At 49.7% G+C, this 12430-nt stretch overlaps 1 protein-coding gene across 1 annotated transcript in view; it reads left to right on the forward strand.

Annotated features, from left to right (window-relative positions):
- FASN (fatty acid synthase) overlaps positions 1–12430 on the forward strand; it is a 67448-nt gene that overhangs the window by 37288 nt on the left and 17730 nt on the right. The window contains exons 21-29 of the mRNA XM_081184509.1: positions 5228–5431; positions 5654–5964; positions 6079–6468; positions 8106–8270; positions 8467–8585; positions 8699–8853; positions 10017–10220; positions 11338–11488; positions 11892–12070. Of these exons, the coding sequence (XP_081040635.1) occupies positions 5228–5431; positions 5654–5964; positions 6079–6468; positions 8106–8270; positions 8467–8585; positions 8699–8853; positions 10017–10220; positions 11338–11488; positions 11892–12070 (1878 nt within the window). The remainder of the gene's footprint in view (positions 1–5227; positions 5432–5653; positions 5965–6078; positions 6469–8105; positions 8271–8466; positions 8586–8698; positions 8854–10016; positions 10221–11337; positions 11489–11891; positions 12071–12430) is intronic.

Here is a 12430-nt window from a genome sequence, read left to right on the forward strand (position 1 = left end):
ACCCCCGTGGATACGTGCTTCGTGTTGTTGTAGGCGAACTCTGCAAGCGGCAGGTAATCCACCCACGTCGCAGGCTGTTGATTTGCATAACATCTCAGGTACTGCTGCATGATGGCATTGACCCGCTCCGCTTGCCCGTTGGTCTGCGGGTGTCTCGCCGACGCCAGGTTGATCTTGACGTTCAGGAAGCCCATCAGCTTCTGCCAGAAGTTCGAGATGAACTGCCGCCCGCGGTCGGACAGAATAGACCGTGGCAGACCGTGAACCTTGAACACGTGGTCTATGAACAGTTTGGCGGTTTGCTCCGCCGTGGCCACCTTAGCACACGGAATGAAATGCGCCATCTTGGAAAACAGGTCCACCACCACCAGCACTGCCGTCTTGCCCCTTGAGCTGGGCAGATCCGTGACAAAGTCCAGGGCCACCCTTTCCCAAGGTTCTACCGGAGTTTGCAGCGGCTCCAACAGTCCGGCCGGCGGTTTGTGCACTGGTTTGGCCCTCTGGCAGGTGTCACACCTCGCCACGTAGTCTGCGACCTCCCCTCTCATTCCAGGCCACCAGAAATCCCTGGCTACTAATTCCACCGTCTTCTCCTTGCCAAAGTGCCCGGCCGTGGGCGCGTCGTGCAGCTGCTGCAGCACCTTGGCTCGAAGTTCGTCTCCCGGCACGTAGATGGCCCCTTTACGGATGAGCAATCCATCTCTTAGCTGGAAACCGTCGGCCGCTGCCTTGCCCCTTTGCACCTCTGCCATCTTTGCTTGTGCGAAGGAGTCCCCCTGCAACGCTCGCCGTACCGCCTCTAGGTCCACGGTCGCCGCGGCGCACGCCCACACTGTCGGTGCGAAGATGTGCATGGCGGCCGCTGGTGTTGCGTCCTCCAGATACTGTGGCTTACGGGAGAGAGCGTCTGCCATGATGTTGGTGTCCCCCGGGACATACTCTATTCGGAAGTCGAAGTTCGCAAAGAACTCAGCCCAACGTATCTGCCTCTGGTTCAGGAACTGTGCCGTGCGCCAGTGCTCTAGATTCTTGTGGTCCGTGCAAACCTGCACCGTGTGCTTGGCGCCGATCAGAAAGTGCCTCCACGCCTTGAACGCTGCATGAATTGCCAGCAACTCCCTGTCCCATATGGTGTAGTTCTGCTCGGACTTGCTGAGCTTCCTGGAGTAAAACGCTCCCGGTCGCCACACCCCCTGCGGGTCTTTCTGCAGCAGGACCGCCCCCACGGCTCTGTCCGAAGCGTCTGTCTCCACCCTCATCGGCTTGCTGGGGTTGACATGAAGCAGCTGCTCTTCCGACGCGAAGAGACGCTTGAGTGCCTGAAAGGACTGCTCCGCCTGCTCTGTCCAAATGAACTTCTTTTTCTTGGAGCTAAGCGTGTCAGTGATGGCCGCCGTCTGCATCGCGAAGCCCTTGATAAACTTGCGATAGAAGTTCGCAAAGCCGACAAACCGTTGGACCTCCTTCCGGTTGCGCGGGCTCTTCCAATCCAACACCGCTCGAACCTTGGCGCTGTCCATGGCGAGCCCCTTGTCAGACAGCTTGTAGCCCAGAAAATCCACCTCCGTCACGTCAAATTGGCACTTCTCCAGCTTGGCGTAGAGCCTATGTTGCTTTAGCCTGCTCAGCACTTCCTTGACGTGCTTGTCATGCTCCTGCTGCGACTCCGAAAAGATCAGGATGTCATCTAAGAAACAGACGCACGTCTTGTAGAGCAGTCCCGCCAACACGTGATGCATAAATGCTTGAAAAACGTGGGAGCCATTTTGCAATCCAAAAGGCATAACTCTATATTCGTAGGTCCCCAGGGGCGTGAACATGGCTGTCTTCCACTCATCACCCTCCCGCATGCGAATGAGGTTGTACGCCCCCCGCAGGTCCAACTTGGTGAACACTCTGCCCTTCCGTACCTTCGCGAGGAGGTCGTCAATTCGGGGCATGGGGAAGTCCGATGGCCTAGTCACACTGTTCAAAATCCTGTAATCCACTACGAGTCTCTTTTGGGGCGTGTCCCGCTTCTTAACAAAGAATACGGGACTGCCCCCCACTGCCTTGGACTCCCGGATGAAGCCGCGCTGCAAATTATGATCAATGAACTCCTTGAGTTCTTGCAGTTCGTCCTCTGACATGGAATACAGTTTCCCTTTAGGCAGCGCCGCCCCCGGCAGCAGGTCAATTTTGCAGTCATATGGTCTGTGAGGGGGTAGCCTGTCTGCCTCCTTCTCGCAGAAAACTTCCAAAAATTCAGCGTACTTGTGGGGAATCGCTTGCAGCGTGCCTAGCAGCAGCTGTGACTCCTCTTCCTCTCCTTCCTGCCTGGGCACTATGCAGTGTTCAGCACAAAAGGAAGAGCCGAAGGTCAGCTGCCTCTGGTACCAAGCCATCGTTGGGCTGTGCTTGTCCAGCCAACTCATGCCCAATACAACGGGCGTGTCAGATAGTTGGGTGACGTTGAAGCTGATGATTTCTCTGTGATTCCCAAGTCGCATCACCATTGGTGGCGTCTGCTTCACCACTTGCCCCCCGAGCAGCTCCCTGCCATCCACCGTGACAACCTGCAGGGGCAGTGTGGCCGGCAGCAACTGCACAGCGTGCCTGTCGACAAAGTCCTGTCCTATAAAGTCCGCATTGCTGCCTGAGTCGATGGTGATTGGCACGTCTATGGTGATTCCATTGGGCAGCTGGAGAGATGCTGTGAGCCTCACTACTGGTTTGGGCGGGAGGGGGTTCACGGGCTGTAAAATCTCTGGGGACTGCGGCACTAACACGTCTGGCTGGGCCCCAGAGCCTCTTCCTCCAGCCAGACTGCGTCGTTTCCCTGCTGTGGTCCTGCTTGCTGCGTTGCTGCAGTCACCATTGCCGAGGCTGCAGTGAGCTTGTGGGGCCTCTGGGGACACTCTTTTGCCATATGCCCTGGTTCCTCACAGACGTAACACTTCCTGTTCCCTCTAGGAGGCTTCGCTTTCACTGCTGCCGGTGCTAGGGCTCTGGTTGCTGACTGAGCCCTTGCACCTCCAACCTCCATAGGTTCGGCTCCTCCTCCTGGCGGAGGCGTGGATTGCGCCCGCGCTGCTTCTCTGGGAAGGAAGGAGGGGCCCCCGGCTGGTTCGCGCCCTCCACGCCCTTCTTCCCTGCTCCACGGACGTCCTTCCAGCCTCACCCCCACTGCCAGTGCCCTCTGAACGACCTCCTGGGTGGTTCGGGGTCTCTCCCCCCTCGCGATCTCATCTTTAATCGAGTTGTGCAGCCCCTCCCAAAAGAGGTCTCTTACCGGAGCCGAATCTCTGTCCCATTCCAGGGCACTGACCAAGGCGAAAAAGCGGGCATGATACTGCCTGACGCTGGCCCTCCCTTGTCTCAGCCCATGCACCTCCTTCCGTGCAAGATCCACGTCAATACTTGATAAAAAGCACCCATCCATCGCTTTAATAAAGGCATCCGCATTCTGGAGCGCCGGATCCTTATCTCTCCATAAATTGCGTAGCCATGCTTTCGCATCCCCATGCAGATGGGACATGATGAACCCCACTCTCTCTTGTTCATCTCTAAAGTCTTTATGCAGCAGTTGCAGTGCGCACAGTACGTCGGCTCTAAAGTTGGGATACTGTTGCAGGTTCCCATCGAAGTGAGAGACTAGCCCGCCTGTCCGTCTCGCCAACCCAATTCCCTCCTGCCGGGGTGTCTGCTTTGTCAGCACGTCTAACCTGACCTGGAGATCCCTGCAGGCGGCAGCTGCCTCCTCCTCTCTCTTCCTGGATGCGAGAACCTCGGCGTTCAGTTGTGCCACTGCTTTTCTGAGGTCCTCTATCTGCTGCTCAGCCGTCATGTCGTCTGCCGTTCGTGAGCTCGCTAGTAGGCACCTGTTTCTCTCCCCTCCTCGAGGCTGTAGATGCCCACAATGCTGAGACGGAGCTTACTGTCAGAGCTGCTTGAAGATCCTAGCTCACAGAGGATCACGCTAGCCAGCGATCATTAAGTAAAAGTCTTTATTGAATTACAGTTTCCATTCTCACGCTGCTGCGCGCAAACTCTACGTCTAGTAGCTAGATCGGCGAAGCTCCGTCTGAGTCTCCGCCCCGTGTGCACCAACTTAATATCCTAGCCTTGCTCCACCTTTTCCGCCTGACTGTCCTCCTCTGGGTCCCTCTACCCCCCGGGGCTTCTTCCTTCCGGGATTCTTCTGACGCTGACCCGGACCCTCCTGCCTCCTTGCGCCGGGCTTTAGGACCTGGTTCCCTTTCGGGGCTGCTTACTGCGCCGCCTTCCTCTGCATTTGAACTTGGCGCGCGCGCCCAACCTTCCACTTTCCTCTTAACCGTTTCTTCGCTCCCCGATGGAGGCGTGGCCACTCCTGACTCATGCCCTCCCTCCTGTGGTGAGCTGCCAGCGCTTCCCCCCTGGCTCCCTTTCTCTTCCCTGCTTCCTGGCGGTGACGCTGGTCCCGATTTCCAGCTGCTCCCCCCTGAGTCCCCTCTGGCTCTATCTTCCTGGGGTGCCCCCCTAGACTCCCCCCTTGCCCTGGCCACTGGTGCTCCTTTCTGTGAATCCTCTGATTCACTGGAAAGACTGGGAGATCTCGGGTCGTCGTCATCACTCATCTTTTCTTCTGCCTCCTCCCCTTCGCTCTCTGTCTCCTCCCTTGCCCGTGCCTCTGCTCCTAAACCCCTGACATAGGGGCTCCTTTATGGACAACAAAATTCAAAAGTATTTGTGCAGTAAGATGGAAGGGACGCGGGTGGCACTGTGGGTTAAACCACAGAGCCTAGGACTTGCTGATCAGAAGGTTGGCGGTTCGAATCCCCGCAACGTGGTGAGCTCCCGTTGCTCGGTCCCTGCTCCTGCCCACCTAGCAGTTTGAAAGCACGTCAAAGTGCAAGTAGATAAATAGGTACCGCTCTGGCGGGAAGGTAAACGGTGTTTCCGTGCGCTGCTCTGGTTCGCCAGAAGCGGCTTAGTCATGCTGGCCACATGACCTGGAAGCTGTATGTTGGCTCCCTCAGCAAATAAAGCGAGATGAGCGCCGTAACCCCAGAGTCGGCCACGACTGGACCTAATGGTCAGGGGTCCCTTTACCTTAAAGCAGTAAGATAGATTTATGGGAGTCATAAAGCTGTTAGCAGCTGGATTTTCTCTTAGACAAAATTCTGAAAGATTCTTCTCCATCTGACTGCACTGCATTTTCACTGCTTTTCCAATGCTTTCTGCTGACTCTTGCCTTGCCTTGTAGCTTTTGATGCTGTTGTGGACCGCTGCTTTGACACCATCACAGCAGGAGCTGTCCAGATCTCTGGTCTTCACGCTAGTGTGGCTCCTCGGCGCCAGCAGGAGCAGACCCCTCCCACACTTGAGAAGTTTTGCTTTGTGCCGTATGTGGAGAATGGCTGCTTGTCCTCCAATGCCCAGCTTGACTCCAGCTTTGACCATTGCAAAGGTAAGAAGATTCTTATATCGCTATGCTTTCTGATGCGTCCGGTATGAAGTAGACACCCCATCTCATTTGGCAGGGAGGTATGGAGAAGCCCCTTAGGAAACGACCTTTAGGTCCGGGTAGGCATATGTGGAAGTCAAATGCATCCTGTGAACAATATTAGCAAAGTCAAAAGCACCAGCAACATAAATAATTTTGTTTTCATATTCCTTCTCTCCTCTACAGAGTTGATCCAGAAATTACAGAAGAAGATAGCAAAGCATGGAGTCAAGTTGGCTATTCCAGGGCTAGAGAATATAAAGACGTCTGCACAGACGGAACCTGAGCAGAAGGGCCTCCTGTACATACTTGCTGAGATCTGTCGCCTGGAGCTGAATGGAAACCTCTACTCAGAGCTGGAACAGGTTGTGACTCGAGAGAAGCTGCATCTTCAAGAAGACCCCCTCCTCAATGGCTTGCTGGATTTTGCTGAGCTGAAGACCTGTGTGGACGTGGCCCTGGAGAACATCACCAGCCGCAAGATGAAGATAGTCGAGGTGAGCTGGGGTGCAGCTCTGCAGAGAGGCAACACTTTTCTCCGTGAGTGTGCTTTCTCCATGTGTTAATGACACACAGTGCTTTTCATTAATGGCTACTCTTTTTGTTTACAGGCCCTGGCAGGAGACGGGCACTTATACTCGCGCGTCACAAGTATCTTGAACACTCAACCCATGCTTCAACTGGACTACACTGCCACTGACAGAGCCCCAGAAATATTGGCATCCAATGAGAGCCGTTTGCAAGAACTTGGTGTTTCTACTCAGCAGTGGGACCCTGCAAGCCCTCCTTCTGGAAATCTGGCAAATGCTGATCTCCTCGTGTGCAACTGCGCATTGAACCCTTTCAGGAATCCAGCAGAGGTGCTCTCCAACATGGCGGCCACAGTGAAGGATGGTGGTTTTGTCTTACTGCACACTCTTCTGAAGGGAGAAACTCTTGGAGAAATTGTCAGCTTCCTCACATCTCCCGAGCTGAAGGAGAAACCTGGTCTCTTGACTCAGGTAAATTTATAAGCCCTTGTTATTTCTCTTCAATTGGCTGTAGATCATGCTTTGCTCAGAGCAATGAATTTGGAGTGGTGTTTCGTTTTTCATTTTCCTTTTAAACTATTCATAAAAAAACAACTCCAGAAATAATCCGTAGTTTTAGGCAGATTTAGACTCTCCTCTGTTGTTTAGATTATTGGTTCCTATTCTTAGGGTTTGAAAAGGCATACTAATTGTATGGTGCGAACTGGTATCAAGTATTTTGTTTTGGGGAAGGGGGCATTTTTATGATTAGAAAAGAAAATGAATCAGTACAGTGGTACCTCGGGTTACATACGCTTCAGGTTACACACTCCGCTAACCCAGAAATAGTGCTTCAGGTTAAGAACTTTGTTTCAGGATAAGAACAGAAATCGTGTAGCGGCGGCAGTAGGAGGCCCCATTAGCTAAAGTGGTGCTTCAGGTTAAGCACAGTTTCAGGTTAAGAACGGACCTCCAGAACGAATTAAGTACTTAACCTGAGGTACCACTGTAGAGAACTCTTGCCTTGGAAAAACAGTAAATTATTTTGTTGTTCTACTTAGGGACAATCACAATGTATTTACAATAACTAAGACTGCAATCCAAACTCCAAATCCAGCGGTTGATATTGCAGAGGACTGTCTCTCTGCTCAGCCCAAAAGAATTCCACCTACCTATCCCCTCAGAGATGCCAGGGTCACTCCTCTGGCATGGAACTGCCTGCTGAAAGTGGAGGCAGGTGGAGGTACTGTTTCTGGGATTCCCACTGGCAGCAGCTTGCAGAAATCCCCAAAACAGAATTATGTGGGTGGAAAGGGGGAGCAGCTGAGCCATCCCAGGTTTCACTATATCATGAGCTGGCCCCACTTGCCATCCCCAGGCTGGCATAGAACAGAGCATGGTTTTGCCTGTGGTAGTGGTTGACCTGATCTGCCACACTGCAGTGCTGCCCAGCTGGGGTTAGGATTGCTCAGTATACAACCAGCCATATAACTGCCTACCTTAGTGATTCACAGAAGCAACAATTCCCATCCATGTACATGACTGGGGTGTGACAGACACTCACCAGGCCTCTTAAAAAAATGCAATGCTACAACAACAAGGAGAGGTAATCTCAGAAGCTGAAATGTAGCCAGGTTGCTAAGCCTAACGGCAATAGATATTAGCAAATAAAATTGAAATTTAGGCTGCAATCCTTTACACACTTCCCTGGGAGTAAGACCAACGCAAGTCAGTGGTGCTTACTTCTGAGCAAACATCCATAGGATTGCATTGTTAGGGCTGCAAGTATCTGGTTTATAAATACACTTCCCAAACAAAAATATTAACATTCTGTATATGTTTCAATATATGATCAATATCATATCATATCTATCTATCTATCTATCTATCTATCTATCTATCTATCTATCTATCATCTGTTGCATGCAGCCCCATGGAAGTCAATAATTTTTCACCAGATGCAAAGAGCAGATCAAAAAGGCAAGAACAGCAGTTAAAATCAGCTCTCAACAATAGAGTGGTGATTTCCAAAATCTTTGTTTTGTGAAGCCAGCAACTGAGACAACTGTTGGTTCAAGAATCATTTGCTTGGTCCCATCTTATACATTTAAAATTTATTGTCTTGGCAGGTAGAATGGGAGGACTTACTTAGCAAGGCTGGTCTGAATTTGGTAGCTGTAAAAAGATCTTCCTTTGGCGCAACCATCTTTTTATGCCGTCGGCCAGTTCCTGCCAAGGAGCCTGTTTTCCTGCCGGTGGATGAGACTCACTACAAATGGGTGGAACCTTTGAAGGTAACAGTTTTCGATATAGGAAATAGCTGCTTTCCATTCTTGTTCCGAGGCCTTTCATCTACTTCTCAATGAAGTTATTGGCTTTTTAAAAAGTGCACTCTCTCAGTTTGAGTGAAAGAGAGAGCTGCTTTTTTTCATTCTGGAAATCCTTCTTTTCTGTGTTAACTAATCAGCTTGCCTGGGATCTCTCCTGCAGGAAATGCTAGCAGAACCTTCTGAACATCCTGTGTGGCTAACGGCTACCAGCTGTGGTACTTCAGGAATTGTTGGCATGGTGAATTGCCTGCGCCAAGAGCCCGGGGGCAACAGGATCAGGTACCAAAATTCAGCATCCAGTGACAGCATTCAATTCCTGTCGCTACTTATGAACATCTGATAGAAATGTACGTGAACTTACACTTCGATTAAGTGTGTGCTTTACTTCCTAGGTGCCTTTTTGTTTCCAACCTGGACTCCTCTTCTCCTAAACCCTCCACCACCCCTTCTACCAAGCAGATGCAAACGATTCTGCAGAATGACCTAGTGATGAATGTTTATCGTGATGGGAAGTGGGGCTCTTTCAGACATCTCCAGCTAAAACAAGGTGATTCTTATTGTCAGCGAGCTTGTAGCAATACAGTGGTACCTCAGGTTACATACGCTTCAGGTTACATACGCTTCAGGTTACACACTCCACTAACCCAGAAATATTACCTCGGGTTAAGAACTTTGCTTCAGGATGAGAACAGAAATCGTGCTCCGGCGGCACGGCAGCAGCAGGAGGCCCCATTAGCTAAAGTGGTGCTTCTGGTTAAGAACAGTTTCAGGTTAAGTACGGACCTCTGGAACGAATTGAGTACTTAACCTGAGGTACCGCTGTATTTATTTCCCCAACACCATAGTTAGCCAACACGGTGTCTTCCAGATGTTGTTGGACTGCAACTTACATCAGCCTGAGCCAAAGCGGCTGATGGCCAGGAATGATGGGAGCTGCAGTCTTCCAGTCTGGAGATCACCATGCTTGCTACTCCTGCCATAAGGTCTGGAAAACAAAAAGTAAGAAGACACTCCTTGGCCCAGTCTCTTTCCTCAATAATTGTTCTTCTGGGACATGATCATCCTGATTCTGTGAAATAACACATGCCCTCTTGAACATTTGGCATCTGTTCAGCAAATGGTATGAGTTCTTTTCCAACTGTGATTACAGCACATGGCCGATGACACGAGACACTATTGTTAAAACATCTGCACTGACTGCCCATCTACTACCAAACCAGGTTCAAGGTCCTTGTATTAATTTACAAAGCCCTGAACAATTTAGGCTGGGAGTACCTTGGGGACTGCGTAAATCCTTATATGCCAGCTTAGTCACTGAGATCATCTGTAGGAGTGTAATTAGTTGTCTCCTGCATATTTGACACCAACACAAAGTAGAGCTTTTAGTGTCATAGGTTCAGTTCTGTTGAAAGCTCTGCCAGCAGAGATTCAGCGGGCACCTTCTTTTTCAACCTTTAAATGTCTGCTGAAAACTTTTCTATGCCACCAGGCTTGTGCCGGCAATTAAAAATACGCCTTTCCATAATGGTTAGTGGGTGGTGTGTGATATTAACTGTTTGTGTGTTTGTCTTATATGTAGATATTGTAAGCCGCTTTGATATTTTTCATGATATAGTGGTATATAAAGATTATTACAAATTAACAAGCAAACACACTTTTATTTGTAACAATGGAAGAATGCTGACTGCTCTGTCTCCTGTTCTGCCACAGTTCAACCTCAGGAGCTGACTGAATATGCATTTGTGAATGTATTGACACGTGGAGATCTTTCCTCGCTCCGTTGGATCGCTTCTCCGCTTCGCCACTTCCACACAACCAATCCCAATGTCCAGCTCTGCAAAGTCTATTATGCATCTCTCAATTTCCGTGACATTATGTTGGCTACAGGAAAACTCTCCCCAGATGCCATTCCAGGTGAGCTGGGAGGGATTTTTCTTTCAAGAGAGACCTCGCGATATTTTGACATTGTGAGTGACACACGGTCTGTAAGCCATTTTGGGGGCTTCATGCAAGTGTGTTATCAAAAAATAAGGGGCACCATGTCTAAAACCAGGCATAAATACACAGGGGAGGGCTCAGAGTTCCGCGGTCATGATTTGCATGCAGAAAGTCTGGGGTTCAATCCCCCAGCTTCTTCGCCCAGTTAAAGAATCTCAAGTAGCGGTTGTTAGGAAAAATCTTCTGCCTAAGACAAAGAACATTCCCAGTTATGCTCAGTACAGGGCTAAATGGTCCGATGGCCTGACTTAAAGCAGAGTCACATGGCAAACATCTCCTGATACTGATTTCCCTGTGCACATTGAACTCCTGTGCCCTAGGCCAAATGGCCTTTCCTCACTTCAATTGTATTTTTGTCATTCATAGCACTGGATTAACTCTCTCGCCTCACTTAGTATAATTAATTTAATGCAACACTTAAGAAAAGCTCCTTGAGCAATATATATATATATGCAGAGCTTATTTATATTAGCAAGTTCTTATTCTTGCTTTTTGAGGGACGTGGGTGGCACTGTGGGTTAAACCACAGAGCCTAGGACTTGCCGATCGGAAGGTTGGCGGTTCGAATCCTCATGACGGGGTGAACTCCCGTTGCTCGGTCCCAGCTCCTGCCAACCTAGCAGTTCAATAGCACATCAAAGTGCAAGTAGATAAATAGGTACCGCTCCGGCGGGAAGGTAAACGGCATTTCCGTGCGCTGCTCTGGTTCGCCAGAAGCGGCTTAGTCATGCTGGCCACACGACCCTGAAGCTGTACACCGGCTCCCTTGGCCAATAAAACAAGATGAGCACCACAACCCCAGAATCGACCATGACTGGACCTAATGGTCAGGGGTCCCTTTACCTATTCTTGCTTTTGAGAGTAAATCAAGAAATGTAACATCATTGGTTACTGATTTGGAGAAGGAAGGGGCAAAGATGTTAAAAGCATCTGATTGCTGCCACGTTCCAAACTTTTAGACATCAGACGTTACCTTTTCCCAGGCGTTACACTTTATTGGAGTAGCTTCATGGGATCATTCCATTCTTTTCAGGAAACTGGACATTGCAGCAATGCATGTTGGGAATGGAATTCTCAGGACTTGACCCTGCAGGGAAAAAAGTGATGGGATTGCTACCAGCTAAAGGACTGGCTACAGTGGTCGACTCTGACAAGAGGTTTCTGTGGGAGGTTCCACAAAACTGGTAGGCTAGTTTACATTTCCTTTCTTGTGGGGGCTAGGTTACATACACTCTGTCTGATCTGAAGACCTTTTAAAAGCAAATTGGGATTTGATGTAAATAATGCCTTGTTAGCAACAGAACTATCTTGTGGCGGTGGGGTTTTTCCAGTAGTATAACTGTTTTGAATTCATTGGCTAGTACTCTATGACAGAGATGCTGTTAGACTCCAACTCCCATTAGTCCCAGCCAGCATAACCCAGTGGTCAAGGATGATGCAAAATATAGTGCAGCTTCCCCATTTATTCCCTAGGATCTTGCGTGTTCACCATCCCTCTTCCCTCTGTAGAGAAGAGTTGCAAGAGATGATAACTGGCTCAGAAAATATATGTTGATACCTGAGAAAGGCCTCTTTCCTTTTCTTCAGGACTCTAGAAGAGGCAGCCTCTGTTCCTGTGGTATATGCTACTGCTTACTATTCCTTGGTGGTTCGGGGCGGCATGAAGAAGGGCGAGACTGTGCTCATTCATTCTGGCTCAGGTGGTGTGGGCCAAGCAGCCATTGCTATTGCCCTCAGCATGGGCTGCCGTGTCTTTACTACTGTGGGTAAGTAGAGACACTCTTTTTCTAGTCACCCTATTGTCCTTGTTTTGTGCCCTTACTGATCATTCTGACACTCAATTGGAACAAGGCATTCATGTTCAGAGGTAGTTTATTTTTTATTTTTTGAAGCAGTATTTTAAGAGTGTATGCATCACAAGTATGCCTATGTTTTATTCCACAGAGATAAACATGGAGGGAGTGATTAAGAAATATTTTCCTGGTTATTTCATTCTTTTTTGTGGGAGGCAGTGAATTCTTGAATCTCTTCAGGAAGCATTAAACAATCAGCTCTATTCCTCTTTAGTGTTGGCCTCTACAGAAGAAAGTTGCCTGCAAGGGACTGGAGCTTACTAAAACAAAATG

Source organism: Podarcis bocagei (assembly GCF_964188305.1).
Source record: "Podarcis bocagei genome assembly, chromosome: 2".
Classification (NCBI taxonomy): Eukaryota; Metazoa; Chordata; class Lepidosauria; order Squamata; family Lacertidae; genus Podarcis; species Podarcis bocagei.